The sequence below is a fragment of the Mercurialis annua genome, linkage group LG1-X (genome assembly GCF_937616625.2).
Source record: "Mercurialis annua linkage group LG1-X, ddMerAnnu1.2, whole genome shotgun sequence".
In the NCBI taxonomy this organism is placed as follows: domain Eukaryota; kingdom Viridiplantae; phylum Streptophyta; class Magnoliopsida; order Malpighiales; family Euphorbiaceae; genus Mercurialis; species Mercurialis annua.
Genome location: NC_065570.1, coordinates 51,739,417 through 51,765,763, shown reverse-complemented (window position 1 = coordinate 51,765,763; position 26,347 = coordinate 51,739,417). Strand labels below are relative to the sequence as shown.

Sequence of the window (26,347 nt, the reverse complement as noted above, 5' to 3'; positions counted from 1 at the left end):
TTGATTTTGAAAAAGGTTCAATTTTGTGATTCAGTTTGGTATGATCCGAATAAACACTTACATACACAACAGTGTTTTATGAACCGAACTAATCGGTTCGACCGGTTGTAAATCGAATGTCGTCCAGTTCAATGCTTCATTGAAAACTAGATTTTCAGTTCAGATGTTTTGAATCAGAAAAAACTGTGAAAACAGATGAACTATTGAATTGTAAGATCTGACCAATTTTTATAAATTTAATTATAACTTTTTAAATTATATTTTTGTTGCTTTAAGAGAGTTTTATATATACTAGTTTCGCATTACGTGCTATGCACGTGGCTCGTAACGTAACTCGTCAATGAACATATTAGTAAATTTATTATAATTATATCAGTTTTTTATTTATAATTAATATTAAATTAGTTAAGAATTTTTGCAAAAAGTAAATATAATATATTCGGTTATTAAATTTTTTTACATACTGAATTTATTCTTCTTTTGGTTTTATAATAACCATAATTAAATAATTAACTTAATTTTATTAATAATATTTTTAAAAATAATAAGATAGAAATTTAAATAATATTATTTTGACCAAATATAGTATTTTAATTTTGTAGTTCAATCAAACTAAAAGATAGGTATTCCTACTAATTTGGAGACAATTTAGTTATTTTTCACATATTAAAAACTAAATTGGAGATAATTTAGCTACCTATTTTAATTAGGATTTTAATTACAATAGTGATTAATTAAATAACTAATTAGTTAATGACTATAAAACCTTTATTTAGTAGGAAACTGAAAAGGATTATTCAGTAAATTTGTCTGTCCCCCCCATCCGTGCTTTTATATATAGTATAGATATAGATTAATTTTAGAAATTATTAATATTTTTATTTTATTTAAACGGTTCAATCAGTAGTTAAAACAAATTGAAACATAAATCGCCGGCCATATCGGTTTGGCTACTGGTTGGGTTTTTACAACATGCTTACAATGATTGATTGTAGACAAGAAAATGAGAGAGAGGGAGACATGTACACTAAACTGCAATGTCATGTTGGTTTTAACAATTTGGTAGGGACTGATTGACTTGTTCAGTTTTTATTTTATTTCTTGTTTTAGACAAAATGTTAGGTGAACATTTATATCTGCTTCCACTACTAAATGTAAGATTTTATTTCATTGCGCACTTCATTGTTGTTTTTAGAATTCCTTTTTGATTGCCCATTTTTCGGTTTCTCTAATTTTTTCTCTTTGAAAAAGTTGGTTGTTTCTATTCTTGGTCCATCTTTTTGGATTTTAATTAGAATTTTGGGCTTTTTATGTATTTACCTAAAATATGAAAATATTTATAAATAATACATCAACGCGGAAAAGTTAATAAAAGTACATCACGTTTCTATCAATTTTGTATTTCTACTCTCTGCTTATAAAATTTTGTATTTTTACTCTAATTGAATGACACATTCATTTTGACATGACCTCTCTCTTTCTCTCACCCATACTCTCTCATCCACCCACCTGCACACGTAACACCTGAGACTTTCTTCTATTTTTTTTCTCTTTCCATTTTGTTCTTCTTCTTTCTTTCTTTTTTTCTCTTTCTTTCCACTTCTGTTCTTTTTCTTTCTTGTTTTCTTTCTCTCTCCTTCCACTTCTTGCATTTTTCACTTTCACTTTCTTTCAATTTTTCGTCTCCTTCAATCTTGCGATTTTATTATAAATTTTACAATTATTTACGTATCATTTTTTTTATCTCGCAATTTGATCTTTCAGATTTAAATTTAAAAAAGCAGCAGTGACATTATCATATCGGTATCATAATTTTTCTGTAAAAAAATTATTTTTCGTACGTTATCATACTATTATCATTAACTTTGTCACACTATTATCATAATCTGTTTTTATAAAAATTATCATATCATGATATATTTTATCATAACAGTATCATAAAATTATCATGACGTACTTTATCATAACTATATCATAATCTTTTATCATACTATTATCATAACATTATTATAATATAATTTATCATAATAGTATCAAAAATATATTATCATAACATTATCATAATATAGTTTATCATAACAGTATCAAAAATGTATTGTCATAACATTATCATGACGTACTTTATCATAACTATATCATAGTCTTATCATGCTATTATCATAGGCTTATCATAAACCTTATCATATTATTATCATAACCGTATGATATTATGATATTAATATGATAGCGTTATGATACAGATATGCTAACATTAATGATACTGAAATGATAATCAAGTATTTTTCTTAACAGAAAATCGTTTTTCTCTACAGTGTTATGATAATGATATGATAACATCATAGTGATAACGTTATGATAACCAGACGCTGCTTTCTGCAGAAAATCGTTTTTTCTGTAGAAAATCATTTTTTTCATCATAACATCGTTTTTAATGCAGATTTTCAGATCTTAAACTGAAAAAAAATCAAGAACAATTTTTTAATCACTGATTTAAAGATATAAAAAAAATATGTAAAAAAAATAATTTTTTCATAATATTATTATAAAAGCAGCAGTGATATTATCATCTCGGTATCATAATTTTTCTATAAAAAAATTATTTTTCGTACATTATCATACTATTATCGTTAACTTTGTCATACTATTATCATAACCTAATCTTATAAGAATTATCATAACATTATCATAATATACTTTATCATAACATTATCATAAAATATTATCATAATATTATCATGACGTACTTTATCATAACTATATCGTAACTTTTTATCATAAACTTATCATACTATTATCATAACATTATCACAATATACTTGATCGTAACAATATCAAAAATTATTATCATAACATTATCATGACGTACTTTATCATAACTATATGATAACCTTATCATATTATTACCATAACCGCGTAATATTATGGTATTGATATGATAACGTTATGATACAGTTATGCTAACGTTAATTATACCGAAATGATAATCAAGCATTTTTCTTGACAGAAAATCGTTTTTCTCTGCAGTGTTATGATAATGATATGATAACGTCATAGTGATAACAATATGATAATCAGACGCTGTTTTCTGCAGAAAATTATTTTTTCTGCAGAAATTTTTTTTTTTCATCATAAAATCATTTTTAATGCAGATTTTCAGATCTCAAACTAAAAAAAATTAAGAACAATTATTTTAGATCTGAGAGTTAAAATAAATCGTAATAATCACCACGAGTTAAAAAAAATCGCTAAAATGTAGAAGAACGGCGGAGTGAAGACGAAACGAAGGCGGGGCGAAGGCGGAGCAACGGTGAAGTAATGGCGGATCGGCGAAGGTGGAGCAACGACGTGATAAAAAGAAAAAAATAAATGAAGAAGAAGAAGAAATTGGAGAAGAAGAAAAAAATGGAGGAGAAGAAGAGAGAGAGAGAGAGAGAGGAGAGAGAGAAAAAAGCTGAAAAAAAAGGGAGAAATACATGTAAGAGTAAAAATAAAATTCTTAGAGTAAAATAATAATAAGAAATAAGTATTATTATAATAAAAAAAACATTAGAGTAAAAAAATAAAAGTGTTAAAAAGGTGAGGTATTTTTTCTATCTTTTCCTTATTGAAGTATAATTTACTATTATTTTAGAAAATAGAGTGTTTTCCCTAATTTTCTCTAGAATTTTGGTGACTTGTCTTTGAATAAGTCCATATAATTTATGATATTAATTCAACTCAAAATTACCCTTTTTTTAAATCTAATGGTAAATTAAATTTAAATTTTTACGAGTTGTTGCGATTTTATTTAAATTTTTTAATTTTTATAATAAAAGTCTAATTTCAATATTTCGTTGTAGTTTTTGTGTTTTTAATCAGTTTAATATTTTTTCAATTTTTCACCTTAATAAAATACCTATTTGTTTCTTTTGATTTTTCCGGTCATTTTTAGTTTCAAATTAGTTTTTTTTGCTTCAATCGTCGAAAAAATTAGAGAATTTCTAATTAAATTATAATGTCATTTTTGATTTTTTAATATTAAAAGTTAAATTTAAAATTCTGAAAAATTGATTTTGCTAATTACGAACTAAAAATTGGAACAATTAAATTAATTGGAAAAAATCTGACTAAAATTGCAACGAAATGTTAATATAAGAATATTATTATAAAAATTAAAAGATTTGAATAAAATTACAACAACCCAAAAGGTTTGAATTTATTTTACTATCAGACCTTTTTTTGCTTACATTAATTTTGTACACCTTTTGTGACAAATCCATAAGCATTTAAGAGTTAAAAGAATACAAATTTAAATAAAATTTAATTAATCTCAATAAAATAGATTAATTTATAAAAAAATATCACAATGATCTTTATTTAATTATAGCAAAATTTATATCTTTAAATGATTTTTCAATGTATGCTATTTTACTTGCGGATGTATGGAAATCTAATCACTTAAGTAATAACTTAGTGTTTATAATTTGATCAAAAAATTCAAATAGTATTTATCTAACCGAAAAAATAAGAGTTAAATAATAAGTTAGTCTGGTTTGATTTTTGAAATTACATTTTATTTGGCATTTAAGGAGTAATAAACAGGTAGTAATTAAATAATATCTCATTTGGGAGAATTACATTTTAAAAGAAATTATAAAAATACTATTAAAAAACCTAATTTTTAACTAACCTAAAAAATGTAATTTCAAAAATACTGAATTTTATTTATTAAGGAATTATATTGTCGGACTGCCACATCGATCACCATCAACGACCATCGCTGGTCGCCGAACTTCGGCAATCGACTATAGGCTACTAATGCCGGTGGTTGGTGATCCTGACATAGAATTATGTGGATTTAAGTAGATTTTATACATCAGTAATTTGGAATTTAGGTAGATCTAACGTGAATTTTTAGAGGGCATGTGTAGATTTTATATTGTTGTATTCATATCAAATAAACAATTCAAATTTTAAGCGGATATGATGTGGATTTTATGTGAACGTATGTATATATCTTATATTGTTATATTCATGTCATATTAACAAATTTTAAATTTTAGATGGATCTAATGTAAATTTTAGATGGGCTTATATTGATCTTATATTATTATATTCATGTCAGAACTAAGATCCAAATTTTAAGCATATATGACATGGAATTAGATAGACCTATTTGTATCTTGTATTGTTGTATTCATGTCATGTCAATAATTTAAAATTGGGTTGTTTATGTATTTACCTAAAAGATGAAAATATTTGCACTTTTTATCTCAATACAAAAAAGTTTAAGAAAATACTCCATGTTTTTACTCCCGGTTTTAAAATAATTATGATTTTACTCCGTTATCATGTAGGTATCATAATATTATTATCTTATTATCATAATTTTTCTGTAATTTGTTTTTTCATATAGATATCATACTAACATTATCATGATGTACTATATTATAACCTTATCATATTATTTTCATAAATTTATCATTTATTATCATATATTTATCATTTATTATCATAAAATTTATCATTTATTATCATTAACCTTATCTTTATATTATCATAGCTATATAATACTAGATTTATTACCGTATCATACTATTATCATAATTTTATCATAATCGTATAATATTATGATACTGATCTGATAATATTATGATGCTGATATAATAATGTAATGATACCGTTATGATAATCATGTATTTTTTATAAAAAAATTATAAAAAAAATATTTTCTCTGCAGTTTTATGATACCGATATGATAATACAGTGATACTCATGATAATCAGTTGTTGTTTTCTGCAGAAAATCATTTTTTTATCATGAAATCGTTTTTTATACAGATTTTTAGATGTAAAACTGAAAAAAAATTAAGAGTAATTTATTTAGATCTGAAAGTTAAAATAAATCGTAATAATCACCACGAGTTAAAAAAAATTGTGAAAATTAAATAAAAAAATGACAAAGTGACGACATAGCGATAAAGAAACGACAAAGAAGAGAACAAAAATGAACAAAAAAACAGAAAAGAAGAAAAAAATGGAGAAATAGAGAAGACAAAGAAAATGAAGAGGAAAGAAAGAGAGAGGTGGTTAAAAATAAAAAACATATAATTAAAGTAAGAAAAATAGATATAATTATAATATAAGCATGTTTTAGAGTAAAAAAATAAAATATTAAAAGGTGAAGTATTTTTTTGATTTTTTTCTTTATTGAAATAGAAAATCATATTATTTTTAAAAAGAGAGTATTTATTCTAATTTGTTCTTTAAAATTTAGATGGATCTAATGTGAATTTTAGGTGGATGTAGATAGATCTTATATTATTGTATTCATGTCAAATTAACAATTTAAAATTTAGGTGTATCTGACGTGAATTTTATGTGAATTGATGTAGCTTTTATATTGTCGTATTTATTTAAGATCAACTATTCAAAATTTTGATGGATCTGACGTGATCTTATGTGAAATTTATATTCAATTTAAAAAGTTAGACGAGTCTTGCGTAAATTTAAAATGGATTTAGATAAATTTTATATTACTATATAGATATTATTTAAAGTTTAAATAGCTCTTGCGTGAATTTTAATATGATAAACTTATTTCTAACAGATTTTAATTTTGTGACAATTTTAGTAAATTTTATATTGATAGGGTTGTTTTTTAAAAGCCTAATTATTTTTAAAAAAACTCACCTTAAACTTTTTTTGCGTTTATCCTCAACCTAATTTTTTTTTCAATTATACCCTATTTTGGATTTTTAGGTTTCAACTCTATCCCAAATCACTAAATTGATCTCTTTTCATCTAAAAAAAGGTTAAAATAGTCCTTCATTTTTAACATATATTCTAATTAAACGTTAATGTTATTAATTATACAAAAACACCTTCTTCTTTAAAAAATTCAATTAATAATAATTATTTAATTTATATTAATTATTAATAAATTTTTAAATCAAAAACTATAAAAAATTAAAATTTACGTAAAACAAAATCTATTTATATTTTTTTAATTTTTTTCCGATTTTTTTCTCGAAGGAGGAGCCCGAGCATATTAACATTTTTATCCTTATATTATTTAAATCGTTAATTGTATTTTTAGTGGATAGAGTTGAAACCTAAAAACCTGAAATAGTGTAAAATTGAAAATTTTCCTAAATCGGGGTATACATGCAAAAAAAGTTCAAGGTGCGTTTTTTTTTAAGTAATTAGCCCTTCTTTAAATTAAATGCAACAATAGAAAATCTATAAAAAATCATCTAAAGTTCAAATAAGATATATATAGAGAGAGCAAATGTGAATATCGGATCAATGTAGTGAAAATAAAAGTCAAATTCAAAGTGAATTGGTCAACGGACCACCACCGGACTGCCAACGGCCAAATTCTGATGACTGGCCATCGTCCCCACCTTCATAACATCATCCACTGAAACATCGTTCTGATGACTGGCTATAAGAAGTTTGATTATAATTATGTAAAGAAGCTGCTTATAGCTAGTCCATCTAATTTGTCTTCTCAATTATGATTATATGCGAAGAATGGTACTAATAATTAAAACAATAATACATTACATGCCCTGATAATAAATATAGGGTCCACCTCTGTCCTAATTTTTGATTTGCAGAAGACTGAAATTGCTGGAAGAATTTTTGGATGTGCTGGCCACATGGACACAGTGACATGTCACATGCTTGCCCTTTGAATCTTTACAAGACAGATTTTACAGTTTTCATGTGCTTGAGGATGACAATAGTGAGTTGTCAATTAGGCATGTCCACCCTCAATGCTAAAGATAGCCTTTCCGAATTAAATATGTCCACATGGACGCATTGGATAGAATGCTTATAGAAAATTACTTTTACCATATGAAAGAAAAATATATGGAGCCGCAGTGAGCAGACATCATTAGCAACATTCTGGGCTACAAAAGATCTCAAAATTTGGGAAGTATTTGGAAGTTCCTCTTTTACACTCTCCGATCGCTAAAAAAAACTTACATCTATATTGTTGAGAGAACCCCAGATTAATTATCCGGGTGAAATGCCAATTTGCTCTCTTTTGGAGTAAGACTCAGGCTCGCTAAGCCTGTCTTTATGACCATTCCGGGTTATACAATGTAAACTACCTTTCTTCCGAAAGGGCTTTATGATAAGATTGATCGTATTGTTCGGCAACGTTGTTGGGTCCAGTAAGCTTAGTCTTGTTAACTGGAAAGATATATGTTCTCCCTGAAATCATGGTGGTGGCAGCATTTGTGATTTAAAGAATCAGTATAATGTGTTCCTCATAAACTTGGGATTTTCCATTATCACCAACTCGGACCTCTTTTGGGTTCAAGTTATCCGCTCCAAATATAAATGGGTTGAAAAATAACTTTCCGGATCAAGCCAAAGGTTCTTGTTCCATTGTTTGGAGGAGTCTCGGCTGCCTTTGGGGGAAAAAATTTCAACAATTCGCATTGGACTCTTGGAACTGGTAATCAAATTAAATTTTGGAGTGACAATTGGATAGGTGATCTTGGTCCCCTGAAGTTTTTGGCTTCTAGTCCACTTACTGAAGGTGATCTTACTAAGAAGGTGAGTGAAGTGGTGAGCAATGACAATTGGCATTAAATTTCTAGTTTATTTCCTTGTGCAGTCTTGCTTCGTATTGCGACCGTAAGGCCTCCTTCTACTGCGGGTGTTTCGCACAAGCCCTATTGGGGTCTAACTAGCTCCGGTGCTTTTAGCGTTAACTCGGTTTACAAGTTATAGCAAACTAACCATTTGGAAGAAGAAAGTGATAAATGGAAGATCATTTGGAATTGGCCAGGGCCCAAAGAATCAGAATAATGCTTTGGATAACAGCTAAAGACAAACTCTTGACCAACAGGGAGCGTCGTAAAAGGCATATGGTTGAGGTCGAAACGTGTGAAACATGTGGCAGCGACAAGGAACACATGGACCATATTTTACGGCAGTGCATGTTTGCAAGGGAAGTATGGACTAAAATCCTTCCTCCTACTCCTTATCATAATTTTTTTACATTACCGTTTGAGAGATGATTTTTTGATAATTTGCAGAGGAATCGTCATGAGAGCAGCGAGCTGTGGCACTCACTTTTGGCATTACGTGCTGGTCATAATAGAATTATCGCAATAAATTCATTTTCAACGAGGAAAGGCGGAGTTCAGACATGCTCGCTCACTCCATCATTCAAACGGGGCATTATACCACATCAGCGAAAAACTGTGGGAACTTGTCAAAGCCTGGTTTGATTCCTGGAACTGAACATCTGATTGGTTGGGAAGACCCCTAATGGTTGGTTGAAAATTACACCGACGGTGTAGTTTATACCTAGAGAATATGGCGGCAGTAGGTGATCTAGCTCGTTCTTGTAACGGGAGTGGGTTTTTGGCCTTAGCAGGGATATTGACAGGTGCACGGTCCTTCAAGCAGAGCTCTGGGGCGCTTTTGATGGCTTAGAAGCGGCTTGAAACAAGGGTTACAGCCTCGTTATCTTAGAGATGGACAACAAACCTGTTGTCGACAATTTGAAAAGCGATGCCATTCAAGTTAATGCAAATGAAAATCTTCTAAGTGCTATCAAGGAGTTAATGTGCAGGGACTGATCCGTTTCCATTTGTCTTGCTCATAGAGAAGGTAGCTAGTGCACGGATCATATAACTAACATTGGCTACTCTCATGACTTGGGTCTGATGATCTGCAGCGATGTCCTGACAAAAATTCATAGGTTCTTAGCTGATGATAATGGTGGGGTTTCTTTCCCTCAGATGTATAGAGGGTCTTAGAGGCTTGTTTTCTTCCGGCCTTGCATCTTCATTAATCTAAAAAAAAAATTATGTATTCATTTTACATTAATTAATTTATAATTTATTAATTAAATTATTCATTTCAGAGTATTTATTTGAATTTGTATGAGGAAATTTTTATTAATCTAAATGATATTTTTAATATTTATGTAGGTTTAGTGAATTAATGATACTTAATTAATAGATATTTTAATGTAATGAACTTAGCATTATAGTGATAACAATACACCTAAAGGACAATTGTAAATGCTAAAAATAATATTTAAAAATAGTATTTTTTAACATAGACACTAGAACATAATTACTTAATTTCATTTATAGCAATCATGCAATTAAAATGCAATTGGTGTTTTACTATCACAATGATTATACATTACATGAAACATAAGTAATAGTAAGAATTAAATTCAAAAGACAAGATACAAACTATAGGACGATGGCGGAAACGGAGACAAACTACAGTAGTGGTAATCAACGACAAAAGTAGAATTAGGCGACGACTGCATCGGGGTTAATTGCGACGACAACGATATTGAACAATGGCACGCCAACATTTGGCGATGGTTGTGACTAGCTACCCAACAATATCGTGGTGAATGACGGTGGTATCGTTGTTTGTCGGCGATATCGTGGTGTACGGTTGCGGGGTGGCTGATAGTGTTGTCATTACGGCAAGAGCAGTAGCTAAAACCAATTATTAAATAATCAGACAGGATTGGCCAGTTTAACTGGTTTCACCGAAAAGTGGGAAGCTATTTAGTCTAACTAATCCAAAAAATTAGAAATCATGTTCAATCGTATTGGACCGGAAGAACCGGCAATTGAACCAATGATCACCCCAATATAAACAACGTTGAACCGGTTGAACCATGGATCATACAAGTTATCTCTAGTTCTTTTTTTAGAATTTTACTCAATCGATGTAACTAGCGGCTGAACACGTTAAATCATAAAGCGGTGGCTAGGGGTGTGCAAAAACCGACCGAAATCGAATTTCCGAACCGAACCGAACCGAATTTCGTTATTCGGTTCGGTTTTTCGGTTTTTCGGTTCGGTTTTCAAAAATAAAAATTTCGGATTTTTTGGTTCGGTTCGGTTTGAATGAAAAACCGACCGAAATAACCGAATTTCCGAACTTTCAAAACAACGTTGATTTTAGTGATTTGATTATACCTGGGCTTTGGAGAAGTGGATCTGACATAATTTAAACTAACCCACTCACCCTAATATCTCATTTCATACTTTCTCATTTTCTATTTACTTCACACTGTCGCCGCTTACCTCTAAACCTAACCATATTCATCAATTTTTCCTTTCCCTCTCTAATTCATATAGCTACTACTAATTATAGTATTCATTTTCTATTTCCCCTTCTTGTTCATTTAGTCATAATTCTTTTCTTTTTAAATTTCTCTTAATTTCGTTAGTTCCTAACATAAATAATAACATCAAAATTTGATTCTAACATCATAAAGGTACGATTTTTATTTAAATTTTTTTATTTGGATTCTTAATAGTAAATCTCTCTCATTTTTATGAATTAAATTCAGATTAATATTCATATATTTTAGACTATTTTTTAAACCCAACCTATGTTATTTATATTTCATATTGCAGTTTTGAATTTTGTCATGTTATCAAGGTTAGCCGTAAATCCCTCTTTTGTTTCACATGAATTATTAGAGTTATTTTATGTTTTTAGAATTTTAATTTTAGGGTTATTTGTTGTTGCTGAAATTTAAATTTTTAGAGTTGATAATTTTAAATGACTAAACTGTGAGTACAAATTGTAAACGACTGAACTATGATAATTTTAGGGTTCTTTTATGTTGAAATTTTTCTGTTCTTGTAATGGCAGTTGTGTTTTTGGAATTGCATTTGTACTTTTGAAGATGCAAATGTGAGTAGTTGCTGAACTTGCTTGCTGTTCTGAAGATGCAGAGTTGAGATTTGATTCTGAAATTTAAATTTCTGAATTTGTATTATGAATTGATAATTTTTTATTTTTAGTGATTTATGTATTTGAAGCCTTCCAGATTTATGAATTATTATTTTTGAATATTTATGTTATTGTTTAGTTTGTTTTGCAAAAAGAAGTAGGTTCTATTAGTTAAAATCGAATCTAATACAGCAATATGCTAAAACCGAATATTTTTTAACCGAACCGAACCGATATTTTCGGTTCGGTTCGATTCGGTTTTTCATAAATTTCGGTTCGGTTCGGTTTTTGTATAAAAAAATTCGGTTACATTTGGTTTTAGCATATTTCAAACCGAACCGAACCGAACCGACCGATGCACAGCCCTAGCGGTGGCCATATACTCATTCGGCCAGTGATTCTGTTTTAAAATATCGGCAGAAACATCGACATACACACATTAAAATATGCATATTTAAGATAAGAGTGATTGACAGATCTTTCAAATCATGTACGATCCATTTTTTTTAATGTTATAAAGTTTTTTAAAAATAAATATTTGTTTATTTATTTTTAATTAAAATATTAAAAAAATAAAAGAGAATATTGCAAGGGAATTTTGTAAATTCATAATTACTTTTAAGTAGTAAAGAATAAAAATAAAAAAATATTATAAAAGTAATGGAAGTAATGAAAACAATAATTATTTTTTTTAAACTGTATGATAAAGGCAAAGTGGACAAATCTATTGGGACGGAAGCAGTATATCTTAAATATTTTTTGAAAGTATTATTTAAAATCTCCAAAATACATGAGTTAATGAATTAGTTTGGTGAAGGAGGAAAAGAAATTTTGAGAGTGAATTAGAATGCAGAAGAAGGAAAAGTGGTGTAGAATAAGAGTTGTGGAGGAAATTCAAACCCAGTTGGCGGCTCTGCCCTCTCTCTCTCACCAAATTTACATTTTATCAAATTCTATAAACCAAAAACGCGTCCAATTGGCCACTTTCCTACCTGGCTCCTCTTTTTTTTTTTTTTTATGTTTTTATAAATTACTCTAATCTTCCCATTTCTCTTCACGCACTTCTCTCTTAGCTTTTCTTTAATTATAAATTTATTATTTTTTCTATTAGTAGACCACACAAACTAATTTCAAGTTTATATATTCAGAGTTTCAGAGATTAAATTATCTGCTTTTCTCTTTTCACATTTTTTGCTCTCTTCTCTTGCCTCTCATTCAGGGGATCTTCCCATTCCAGGTATTTTTTCTTTAATTTTTTACATGTTTCAATTAATTTTATTTTTTGATTTGGATCTGTTTTTGTTGGTGTGGCTCTCTTTTAACTATAAAAGTTTTGATCTTTTGTCAAATTCTGATATGGGATTTTTGTGTTTTAGCTGAATAGTAATGAAAAATAGAGTTTGTATGCATTAAATTAGATTGATTTTTTTGTTGTTGTCCGATATGGGTTTTTGATTATTATGTGTTTTCATTGCCCACGGAACTCTACATTGTTTGTTTGTTGTATGTAGATAGATTACGATAAACCCAGTTTTCAGAATTTCTATTTTTACTTGTTTGTAAAAAAAAATATTGCAACCCTTTTGATTTAACTCTAAAAAGTTTTTTTGCAATTTGAATTTCAGTTGGATAGAAACACTAGAACATAAGATCTCTCCAAAGTTCTGATCTTTGGTTTTAAATTTGACTGTGTTGTTGATTTTCTTGTAATTGTAAACTCAATTCTGATCTGAATTGATTGAATGTTGAACAGAGGAGAGATGGCAGAGACAAAAGCAACAACACCATTGATTCAGCAGTCATCATCAAGAAATCTTCCGGATTTCAAAAAGTCGGTGAAGCTCAAGTATGTGAAGTTGGGCTACCATTACCTAATCACTCATGGAATGTACCTTTTTCTTTCGCCTCTTGTCATTGTTATTGCAGCTCAGCTTTCGACTTTTTCGTTCCAAGATATTTATACCCTTTGGGAGCATCTGCAGTTCAATCTTATCTCGGTCATTGTCTGCTCGACGCTTCTTGTTTTCCTGCTTACGCTCTATTTCATGACCCGTCCTCGCCCTGTCTACCTTGTCAACTTCTCTTGCTATAAGCCGGATGAATCTCGGAAGTGTACCAAAAGGATTTTCATGGATCAGTCCACGATGACGGGAACGTTTACCGATGATAATCTCAATTTCCAGAAGAGGATTCTTGAGAGATCTGGCCTCGGGGATTCAACTTACCTTCCCGAGGCTGTTCTTAACATGCCCCCAAATCCGTCAATGCAAGAGGCTCGAAAAGAAGCTGAGGCTGTGATGTTTGGCTGTGTTGATGAGCTTTTAGCTAAAACCTCTGTGAAACCCAAAGACATCGGAATCTTGATTGTTAATTGTAGCTTGTTCAATCCCACTCCGTCGCTTTCCGCCATGGTTATCAACCATTATAAGCTTCGAGGGAATATAGTTAGCTTCAATCTCGGTGGCATGGGCTGCAGCGCGGGTCTGATATCAATAGCTCTTGCTAAGGATCTCCTTCAGGTCCATCCAAACTCGTATGCATTGGTCATCAGCATGGAGAACATCACATTGAATTGGTACTTCGGAAATGACCGATCAAAGCTTGTTTCGAACTGCTTATTTAGAATGGGAGGAGCTGCTATTATGCTTTCGAACAAAGGATCCGACAGAAGAAGGTCAAAGTACCAGTTAGTACACACCGTACGGACTCACAAGGGTGCCGATGATAAGTGCTTTACATGTGTGACCCAAGAAGAGGACGCCAACGGGAAGGTCGGCGTTACTTTGTCAAAGGATCTCATGGCTGTTGCTGGTGACGCGTTGAAAACCAACATCACTACATTAGGACCTATTGTTCTACCAATGTCAGAACAGCTACTCTTCTTCGCCACATTAGTCGGAAAGAAACTTCTCAAGATGAAGATCAAGCCCTACATTCCCGATTTCAAGTTAGCATTTGAACATTTCTGCATCCACGCCGGAGGAAGAGCTGTTTTGGACGAATTAGAAAAGAATTTGCAATTATCCGAGTGGCACATGGAGCCATCAAGGATGACACTTTACCGCTTCGGAAACACCTCGAGCAGTTCGTTATGGTATGAATTGGCTTATTCGGAATCCAAAGGAAGGATGAAGAAGGGAGACAGAACATGGCAAATAGCATTCGGTTCCGGATTTAAATGTAACAGTGCGGTATGGAAGGCTTTAAGGACTATAAATCCTGCAAAGGAAAAGAACCCATGGATGGATGAAATCCACCAATTTCCAGTTGATGTTCCAAAGGTATCAGTTATTTAGGTACCAAATGATTAGTTACTGTGTTGAAATTATTAAGGGCATGTGAATTGATTTATGTATGGAATAGAGCTATTTTTTTCCCTTTTCTAATTGTTGTAGAATTAGCAGATTAGGACCAGATTATTAAGGGAATTGGAATTGGAATTCGAAACTAATTTGATCTTTGATAAGTTATTTTTAGTTTCAATGATGGCAATTGAAAGTTGCTACTTATGATTTGCTTTCGGGATTCAGCACATGATAGTTCCGTCGCACTAAATTCTGTTATCGAGAGAGGCTAGTTGTCGAATCAAACCAGAATTTTGACAGTTTAATCATCCAAAAATATCTATTTTTTCCTACTTTTCTTGTTAAATTCTAAATTTTTAAAATCATCAATTTTACCCAGTTTTTCAATTTTCTGTTTTAATTGTACCCGTTTTCTTAATTTGGAGTTTTTCAGTTGAAAAATGTGATATTTGATACATATTCTCAACTTTTAGTATTTATTTTTTAAAATATTAGAAGCTTATTTGAATTACGTATTAAATATGAAGGATATATTTCAATTTTTTTCAAAATGAAAAAACTCTAATGTGAAGAAATGGATACAATTGAAATTCAAAATGAAAAATTGAGTAAATTGCCGATTAAAAATTTGAGATAAAGTTGTAAAGATAAAGTACTTTTAGATTATTAGACCTTTTTTGACCCTGTAAATTGCATATGTGGATCGACTGTTTATGCACAGAAAAGTTTTTTTTTACTATTTTAGTCTGAATTTGTTTTATGAATATCTTAACTTTTAAAAAATATATCAAACTGTATGCTACTTTTAATCATTTATGACCGTCAATGTACTAAAGACAGATAGACTACATTTATTATTTCATCTACAAATTAGCAAAAATATATCATTACAAACAAATACACTTAAATATGTATAATTCAAATGTCCGAAAACATAAACAAAATTGAAACTTATTTTTGACAAAGTTAATCTTTTGGTGAACTGGGCAAACATTTGAACTACGCATGTATACTGCGAAAAATAACATAGATCATAGATACCATTCCTACACAATGAGGCGGGTGGGCATCAGACTAGCAGGCATTTAATTATTGGGATCCTCCAAAATATTAGGAGCATAAAAGATCCAAATGGAAGAAAAATCCACTGATATATTTTTCCAACATCAAATTATGCGATTCAACACTGATGCAGCCAATTTAATACAAACAGTTAATACTGCAGCCATGACTATTGACTAAAAATTAAGCAAAGATTAGAATTGTTAAATAATGTCATTATCCACATTCACAGCATCCCAAACATACCGATTACAGAGTCTACAGACTTAAAAGGAGGAAAATAAGTATAAGCTGAGAAATTTAGACACAAATGAAAAACCCTAAGCTCACAGAAAGTTTCAAACAAATTCATGGTCATTTGGCGCAGAGAATCACATCGGTAATGAGAGAATTTTCCCCCTAGACAGACAGAATGCATGGAGCGAAGCTATTCCTTAGACGATTTGTTAATAAGGGACTTGTGGATGTGAGGAATGACTCCACCACCTGCGATGGTACCCTTGATTAGAGTATCGAGTTCTTCATCACCACGAATTGCAAGTTGCAGATGCCTGGGAGTGATACGTTTCACTTTGAGATCCTTGCTGGCGTTTCCGGCTAACTCCAACACCTCTGCAGTTAAATACTCCAAAATAGCAGCAGAGTAGACAGCAGCTGTTGCTCCTACTCTGCCGTGAGCGGTGGTTCTAGACTTCAGTAAACGATGGATACGTCCAACTGGGAACTGCAAGTTACACCCTGTTTAGAAGATCCACTAGCAAATGTTTTTGTAGTTCATGATATTTAACAACCACCAAATAGCACAGCAAAAAAATTGAATTAAAAAAAAACTTATTCTATGTTAATTCAATTCCACGAACCAAACATAGCCTAAGAAGTACAGCCCATCGAATTTGAACACCAAAAACCAATCCGGTTCCCTGTTTTAAGACGAGCGCACTTCCAGCTCATAATTAAGCAGGCTTTAAAATTCAGCAATTTACCCCTCTGCTAATTCACTTAAACATTCAGAAATTTTTCAACATTCTAAAGTCAGCTATAAGTTTATTTGGGTGAAAGTTCTCCATCCTCGAACAAAAGAAATCCCTAAATAGTTAACCTATGTAGCACGAACACGAATAATACAGAGAAATGGGACATCTGGATATGACACGGCGAAACAGTGTTAATTTAATGTTTCCACTTTCCAATGATAAAAATGTCTGAAATGAAAAACGTTGATCGATCGGATGAAGTGTCCGTGCTGTGCTGTGGTATGCAAATTGTTGAAAGCAATGATAATTAGAACAAGAAATTTAGACAACATAAGCAAAGGTTAAAACCCTAGAAGAATCAGCAATACAAAATTATAATTTCATCATATATTTTAGAGTTTCTGGTCCAATCAGAAGACTAGCTCGAAACTTAACAGCATATTTATTAAAAAAACAAATCTAAATCAGAAAAAGTGAGCTAAAAAGGAGAATTAAAATAAGCAAACAAAAATCTAAAACCCTAATTAGATAAAAGAAAAAGAAGTGAGAGAGAGAGACCTGAAGGCCAGCACGAGAAGAACGAGAGGTGGGTTTTTTCTTATCTTTGTCCTTGTTCACTGCGGCTGAAATCTTGCCCGTAGTCAAACCCTTTGCGCCTTTTCCAGACATGATTTGTGGCCCAAACAAAAACAAATACGAGAGACAGATACCGAGTCAAACAGGATCTGGTCTCAATTTCAGAGGCGGAGAAGACAGCTCCCCGTCGTCAAAACTAAACTAAACTAAACTAAAGTGGTTTTTGTTTGGAGTTAAAAACTTTAAAACTCAAATCCTAAGCACGGAAGTGTATCTACTACTTTTATTTTGTACTACTTATTTTCCACTTTACTAAACTACCCTTTCCTTTTATGCTTTCTTTCCAATTATTTTCCGTAAGAAAATAAACTAAAAAAAGTGAAAATAAGAATAACAAATACTATAACACTATATTGGGTTAATTTTATAAAAAATCACAACCTTTATATGAATTTTTATTTTAATCACAATCTTTAAAAGTTGGCATTTAAAGGCACGACCTTTTATTTTGTTTCAAATATATCACCAAAATAAAATTCAGTGTATTTTTTCTGACGAAAAATTACTAATTTTATATACTCTAACCGAAAGATAATAGTATTTGGTGTCGATTTATATTGGATCTTTAATGAAGAACTTAGTAAAAAAACATTAAAATGATAGATTTGAAAAAAATAAAAGGTCATGATTTTTATTTGGCAATTTTTAAAAGTCATAATTAAAATGAAATTTCGTATAAAAGGTCATGATTTTTTATGAAATTAACCCCACTATTCTTTTTATTTGAAAAGAGATAAAATAGATCTATCTCTAATTAAAAAAAATCAGAAGAGGATATTTATCATTTATTCAGATTATTTATGACTTTAAAGTTTAGCTCAATGATCAAATAAACTTGTACGTCCGAAAAAAATTCAGATATATCCTCAACATCCTAAAAAATGAACAACCAAACCCTGAATTTGACACCGTCTCATTGCTTCGAAGAGGCCGTAAGATAAAGCCACGTATTAAATGGCAAACGGTAATATCAACCACGTAGGAGTAAACTAACGACGGCTTCAAAGCAATGAGACGGTGTCAAAATTGGAGGCCTTGAGTTCATTTTTTAAATTTGAACCTTTCCGGAGTTGGAGTTTACTTGATCTTGGCGGAAAATTTTAAGAGTATAAATGATTATCTTTATTTTATTTTTCCACTCATTTATTCCTCACCCTCTTTTTCTGTTACAGAATTATGTTTTTTCCATCCATCTTTTTCTATCTGAATTTCCATAGGTTTCCAAAGAAAATATTAGGCCGATGTGTGATCATTCGATAGTTTAGAGGTACCTAATTTAATCAACCTATTTTACTTAAATTTGATTAGTTTTTTTTAGTTAATCATGCTAATTTAGTTTGATCAATAAACAAAATTAATTCAATTAACGATACAAGTCTTAAAAAATTAGTTAACTAAATTAATTAAATATGTTACATGTTTTATATCTTTATTTAGGGGTGATGTTATAAAAATTCACCAAATACACGTTTTATCAATTTAATCATACCTTTTAAAACTTATCATAAAGATACACAAAACTTTTTTTTTTTATATCCATACCCGGTGCTCAGATGACACTCATTCGTTGGTGTAATTTGCTAAGGTGAATGTCATTTTTAGATCAGCATTCATGTCACCAATCTTTGCAATCAAAACTATTATGATGTCTTGAATGATTTTTTTACAGTAGTTATTTTCTGCATAAATATTTTTTTGTTCCTAGTTTTCCAAAAGTATAAACAATTGCAACTGGCATAATTCTGCTGCAATTAGCTAACAAACCCTTTCCTGAAGCCTTCCTGCTGAACCAGCTTATCATTCTTCTCCAACAGCTCAAATCTCCTGAACATCTGTAGACAGGCAAGACTCTTTTCCAAACACACTTTGCATAACAACGTTCAAGAGTTTCAGTGGTACTGGAATACATATCACACATGTCAGAATCAATAATAACCCACCTCTTCATTTTATCTTTAGTTTCCAGCTTTCTCATAATAGACTGCCAAATGACAAAGTTAAATTTGGAGATTACCCCAGACAAACTTGTACCAATTCACAGTAACATACTTCTCTCTGAGATTAATCCAGGTCTGTTTGATAGATAATCTATTGTTCTTAACCACTCCAGAAAAAGCTATCTTTATTTATTATTCTTATCAGTTTAACCGAATTAACCGACTAATTAGTTGATTCGGTTTTGTATGTTCAGATTTTGTTAATTCTCATTAAAAGTCTATATCTTGATCCATTCAGATAGATAAATAAGTTATTTTGATTTTAGTTTATTGATCTGTTATTAACTGAACTCAATGCTTTGCTCACCCCTAAATATGCCTTCATTACGGGTATTGCCATTGATATCAAATTCCAATTTTATTTTTTTTTAGTCTCAAGTTGGACTATTTTTATCATCTACTACAAATGGAAAGGGAGCATTTTTAAAAATCCCGATCCCAAAGTTTTGAAAGTATACCCAGCGTACATATCACTTGAGTTAAAGCTCACTGATATAAGTTCAAATTTGGTTTAGTTGGTCCTCATAACTATTATCTAAGTTTCGACATTTCGTACAAAAACTTACCAAACTGAAATTAGAACCTCCCTCTCCATTTTTCAATAGTGAAAATTATATTTCGTATGGTGTTTAAGAAAATATTGATATTTTATTATCCTTATTAATTATTATTTTTAATAATAATAATAATTTATGTAAAATATAAATTAAATAAATATATTGTTTAGATAATGAAAAATCAGTTTTGACATGAACATCTCTTAATTATATTTATTACCTTGAAATTCTACTAAATTAATTATCTTATAACTAAACTGTGTTCAATAGTAGTATTTAGGGTTAATTACTATTATCCCTATGAGGTTTGGTCCGAAATACTAAGGTAATTAAAACCCCCTTACGAAGACAAAAAGAAGAATGAAATTGAAGTTAATAGTATATCACTTGAAATAGAAAATAAACTTCTAAAATGTAACATTCTAGGAAAAAAGAGTCTTTAGGATAATTTTATCTTAGGCTTAATTACTTAAAAACCACTCACCTTGAATTTTTTTTTTCGTTTATACCCTGACCTAGGAAAAAATTCATTTATACTCTGACGTATGTATTTATGTTTCACCTCTACCCCGAGGCACTAAATTAACCTCTTTTCATTAAAAAAAAAATTAAAATAGTTCTTCATTTTTAACCTAAGCTAATTAGAGTTTAATTAGAAATGAATTTTTCTCTAAATGAAGGACTATTTTAAACTTTTTTTTAAATGAAAAGAGGTTAATTTAGTGCCTCGGGGTAGAGGTGAAACATAAACACATACGTCAGGGTATAAATGAATTTTTTCCTAGGTCAGGGTATAAACGAAAAAAAAGTTCAAGGTGAGTGGTTTTTAAGTAATTAAGCCTTTATCTTATGATACACTTACAAATGTGTATCATGAAATAAAATTTGTTCCATTTGTATCAATTTTCGCCTGGACTTCATGCATCCTGATTCTGGCAGGTTAGGAGTTTTAGACTTAGGGGAGTATAAACAAGTTAGACTATTCACGAGTTACTCGAGATCGACTCGAAAAATTTGAAATCGGCTCGATCTCAAGAATCAATTATGGAGAGTCATTAGCCTAAACAAACCTCTTATAAACATAGTAATTTTTTTTTTATTATATTAGCTTTTTATAACTCTTAATTTAGATATGTATCATATTAATTGGTTACATTATATATTTTATAGTGAAATACAAAATAAAATAATATGTTTATTTTAAACAATTATTTTTATGTTTATTTTCGTTGTGCTCGGGTCGAGCTCGAGCTTGGGTAACTCGGATATTGGTCGAACTCCAGCTCAAAAATTTAAATCCATTCAAGCTCGAGCCTCAGCTAAACCCATTTATGCCTCTATTTAGAGTTGCATTTGCTTAGAAGTAAGGAAGTTGAGGACATGTTTTGATTATCAGAGAGCATATATCTCAGAACTAGTTCTTCACAACCTACAAATGGAAGTTATAATATGTTTACAGATTTTCACTGTCAACATGAAGATATAAGACATGCTTTTGTGGGACAACTTTAAAGGCAGAGTCTAATGCAAAACATATATGGTCCACCCTATCTATTCAATGCATCATTAACTATTTATAATAAGGCAAACTCTATACCTCAGCATCATTTCATAACCCCAAAATAAGAAAACCACCAAAATAGATACTCAGCCGGTGCTGCCATATCATTCCTTCACGGGTTCTTCCTTGTCTTTGCTCTTCCTATCGTCTGCAACATGGAAGCCCTCGATCTTACGTGCGACTTCTTCTGCTGTTACCTTCACTTTTTCAAGCGATCCAACCTTCAGCTTTTCGAGCGATCCAACCTTCACCTTTTCAACCGTGCCATTTGCTGCGTGCCCTTCAGAGTCGTCATGAATCAAAGGGCCTGTCTGCCATATTCTGATAGTTCCATCTTCAGATCCTGAGGCGTATGATTCCCCTCCTGGTGCAAAACGCACACAGTGCACAGGACCATGGTGACCCTTATTGCATGCTGTAAATACCACATTCAAGAAAGTTAACCATTCAACCAAAATAAGAAACCACCAAATATATTTACGCCCATGTAGAAAATTAACCCCTGAAAAAGCTTAACAAATTCAAATAGCTTCTAAAATTCAGACAGTGAGCTAAAATTTACTGTGATGTCTCTCTCTCTCTACCCACTGCAGTATTATCCAAACGAAAGTTTGAAGATGAAAATATATGCAGAAAGAGCTTTCTCCTGTTTAGTTAATTCAATGCATTATGTTGGAAGATGTACCTATCTCGCTGCCGGTGTGGAAATCAAATACATGAACCCACATATCTTCCCCTCCAGCAATGAACTTGTTCCCATACTTAGGTTCCAGTGAGGCTGATTCTATTGTACAAGGCATGTCGTAGCTCTTCACTAGTCCAAAACTAGCCGGAGAAAAAAGTGAAAATATAAATATATCAGCAGTCAGAAAACTCTTGGTATGAAAAGAGACTAAAATCAGCTCCAAACTTACTGGTTTGCATCCCAAAATTTGACTGTAGAACCATCACAAGTCGTTATATATCGACCATCTTGACTCACTTCAGCACTAGTCACAGATGATTTGGTCTCGAGGGTTTGCACTATCTCGCCACTTCTAACATCCCATAGTCTGCAATAATCAATTTTTTTCAAAGGTGCATAATAAATTATTGATTATATATAAACATGTATTTAAAACATAAGATTCTGAACAAATGCAAGAATACAGTTGGTCCATTATGAGCAAAGAAAATCTTATAGATAGCTAGGACAATTATTAGGGGCTTATTAGGGATTTTAATCTTAAGAAAAATCAGTCTTTGCACACAAGTATGCAAACACAAACGTGCACCATCACACGTTGCTTTTCAAGCTTTAAGCATCAATAATGGAAGAAGCCTAACCTCACACCCCCTATGTCAGTGCAAGAACTTAGTATTGTTTGATCACTATGAAGCCATGCAACAGTTCGGATTGAACCAGGAGATTTGTCAACCTCTCTTGGAGGCGCATCTGGTCGATTCAAATCAAAAATGCGGAGGACTTTCTCTACTCCCCCGGTGAGTAGAAGATGAGTATCCTGAGGCAGAATTGGAATATTTGTGAGTATGATTGAAAGATAAATATCCAGTAAAGGACAACTCACCTCACCCACTCACCCTTTTTGTTTGATTTAAGTCCACAAGGTTTTAATTCTTATTACAACAGCAAACAATGTACGGAGAACGTCAAAAGGCTTGAGCAAACAATTGGGACGGCAAACAATTTATTTGTATTAACATATTCATCTTTGATAGACATTAACCATTCTTTTTAAGGTTTCCCCGCCTACCAAGCTTAAGAAATTATGAAAACCCATAAAATTCAGAAGAAAAGAATAACAAATTTAAATTGCTTGTCAGTTGCAACTTTTCCTATAGCATTACACCAAAAGAGACGGGCACGAGAAGCCTCAAGTAAATGACATGCCAATGACAATTTCTCGGAGTGTGACTACATCACTGAATTATTGAAATTTGCATGCATGTTTTCAAGCACAAATTACATTACTGGAACGGTACCATCCTTTGCCAAATAATGGAACCAGAAAATGTGCATCAAATGTCAAGTATACCTCTGAAAATGCACAAGCACGAACTATGTGTTTGTGTTCAAATGAGTGCAACACGTCCCCTGTTAATGCATCCCACACTTTCCTGCATGAGGTGCAATTTAAACTCTCTCAATTAAGTCCTTTATAACAATAGAGATCATAGGTCTGTAGCAGATGACAATTATGCTTTTCATATCAAAAAAGACAATAACACTATCAAAAGAAATCCGTCTCTGAATTCAAGAAACATGACCCACTAATAGAGATAGCATCAATAATCATCTATTACATTTACAGTTTTATACATACAGAAATCAACATAATTAACATCTCCAATGTCCAATACTCATGGTGTAATCAGTAACAATTTCCAACATGCCTAGCCTCTACTAATTGTGTAATAACTTGGATCAAGTCTTCTGAAGAACCCAACAGTAAACACTCATATAAGAGCAATAGATCTAAAGAAGTTCATTCGTGTATGAAGTGCATTTCAAAAAATTTATTCATCCTGGGTATAAAGAGGTATTAAAGGAATATTAAAAAATAGAACAAGTGAGAATTATTGAGTAAAGAAAACAGCATGAATAAGTTCTTTTATATTCTGTCACTCATAATCCAACAGCAAGTTTGAGCAAGTGAAATATCACAGAAACCTGTCTTAAAAAAGATCGTCTCCGGGAGAAGCACTTTGTCATACATAAAGACATTACGACAATCCTCTTTATGTTTTCACGTACATTCATCTCATAACATACATAAAGACATCATTAACCGACGAGTATAACAGAAAAATCATTAAACCTTCAAATGAAATGACAAATAACAGATGCATACGCAGTAAAATCGGCAGAACCAGAAGCAGCACGTAAACCATTGGTATCCAAACAGCAACTCCAGACTGCACCTTTATGTCCCTCGAAAGTTCCAATCCAATCACCAGTCTCTCCATTTCTTAGCATGGGACTAGAATCTAAACACAGCAAAATCCATCTTACTAAAACCTCCTTGATCATTATAACATAAATCTCTTAAGATTTGATTCATAAAATGCTAACTAATTCATCAATCTAAGAAACTTAATAAAATAACATTAACAAATCATGGGTTATAGCTAAAAATATGTAATTAGCCGAATAAAACAGAAAAGCAAGAAAATTAGAAGATAGGCAAAAATACCCTTGCTAGCACTGATGAGAAAGTAACCGTCGGGAGTGATAGGGCTATAGAAAAGATCAACAACGGGGCGAGAATGGCCATGGCAAACAAGTGGAACCGCAATCCTCTTCTTATCCATCACTCAATTTTATAAACAGAAAACTAATTACCAAAAAAATGCTACAACAAATTGATGATCTAAATCTATAAATAAATGCAAAAATAAGAATTGGGTGTAATTTTTTTTACAGAAATTTGTAAGAGAAGTTATAGGGCGGTATCGGAGACAGGTGGGGAAAAGCTGAAAAGTGTGAATCCACACCTCCAAACCCTAGCTCTGAAAAATGGGGAATTAAATGAAGAAGAAGAAGAAGAGGAAGGAAGAAGAAATGTGGTTAGTGTGTAGAGACAGAGCTGTGAAGACACAGGGCTGGGCGCAGGAAAAGCTTTGCTTATGGATCTCACTCTTTTATAGATAGTGTCTGTAGAACTGGATGTTGGGTTTGTTTTGTTTTTTCAGTTATGGACTTTGATCTCTTTTCTCTAAGCCCAACCAACAGTGTCCAAGTGAATCATATACTTGGTGTATAAGGGATGGGAAAAAAACGATCAAACCGATTAGTCGAATTAAAATTGAAAAATCAAATCTGAAAATATGGTTAGTCGGTATAAGAGTTTGGACTTAGACTTTAATTTCAATTTTTTATGTTTATGGTTTAAGTTCAGAATTTGAAATTTTAAAACCTCGGTTAACCGATTAGTCGGTTTATAAATAATATATATTTATAAATTATAATTTAAAATATATATACATATATATTCTAAATTTGTTTAATAATTAAAATAAAATACATTTTCTAATCCACATATATAAAAACCGTGAACATAAAAATATGTAAAATATATATTTATATTTAGAAGAATATATATATAAGAAATATTTTGAAAAAATAAATATTTTTCTTAATAAAATATTTACCTAATAAAAATAAAAATATATAGCATTATAAAAATAACTATATCCTTATTTGTTAAAAGAAAAGATAGCATTGTAGTTTCATATTGGACAACAATTAAACTTTAATATTATAGAATTTATTTTTTAATTTTTTTTACTTTTTTATGGTTATATAATTAAAAACCATAAACTGCTAAATGGTTAATCGTTTTAAATTTTAGATTTATATTTTTAATTTTAAAAATTATAATATTATGAACCAGCTTACAAATGGCGCTCATAGACCTATTAACTGGTCCATACTCGTGCCTAATTTTGATTGGGTTTTAATATAATAGTTAACGTGTAAATATGTAACTTAATGGCATGGGTGGTTTGAGACAAAATGTGCACCATTC

The 26,347-nt window shown here is 31.0% G+C and overlaps 4 protein-coding genes across 4 annotated transcripts; 2 read left to right on the top strand and 2 right to left on the bottom strand.

The window, feature by feature from the left end:
• The first annotated feature begins 7,871 nt into the window (after window positions 1–7,871).
• LOC126665381 (uncharacterized) lies at window positions 7,872–9,854 on the top strand. Its single transcript, XM_050358162.2, has 2 exons — window positions 7,872–8,953; window positions 9,038–9,854. The coding sequence occupies exons 1-2, from the start codon at window positions 8,762–8,764 to the stop codon at window positions 9,230–9,232; spliced, it is 387 nt and encodes a 128-aa protein (XP_050214119.1). The 5' UTR covers window positions 7,872–8,761; the 3' UTR covers window positions 9,233–9,854.
• A 2,696-nt stretch (window positions 9,855–12,550) lies between these two features.
• LOC126664207 (3-ketoacyl-CoA synthase 11-like) lies at window positions 12,551–15,196 on the top strand. Its single transcript, XM_050356483.2, is given in 3 exon segments — window positions 12,551–12,963; window positions 13,480–14,941; window positions 14,943–15,196. Coding segments are annotated over 2 exon segments (1,581 nt in total). The 5' UTR covers window positions 12,551–12,963; window positions 13,480–13,486; the 3' UTR covers window positions 15,069–15,196.
• A 1,069-nt stretch (window positions 15,197–16,265) lies between these two features.
• On the bottom strand, window positions 16,266–17,905 carry LOC126665728 (probable histone H2A variant 3). Its single transcript, XM_050358617.2, has 2 exons — window positions 17,626–17,905; window positions 16,266–16,817 (listed from the first exon to the last, which is right to left on the bottom strand). Exons 1-2 carry the CDS (start codon window positions 17,734–17,736, stop codon window positions 16,521–16,523), a joined length of 408 nt encoding a protein of 135 aa, XP_050214574.1. The 5' UTR covers window positions 17,737–17,905; the 3' UTR covers window positions 16,266–16,520.
• A 3,704-nt stretch (window positions 17,906–21,609) lies between these two features.
• Window positions 21,610–25,443, bottom strand: LOC126664638 (uncharacterized). Its single transcript, XM_050357137.2, has 7 exons — window positions 25,013–25,443; window positions 24,671–24,806; window positions 23,855–23,936; window positions 23,145–23,320; window positions 22,733–22,870; window positions 22,504–22,643; window positions 21,610–22,233 (listed from the first exon to the last, which is right to left on the bottom strand). The coding sequence occupies exons 1-7, from the start codon at window positions 25,128–25,130 to the stop codon at window positions 21,923–21,925; spliced, it is 1,101 nt and encodes a 366-aa protein (XP_050213094.1). The 5' UTR covers window positions 25,131–25,443; the 3' UTR covers window positions 21,610–21,922.
• Between the last annotated feature and the right edge of the window lie 904 nt (window positions 25,444–26,347).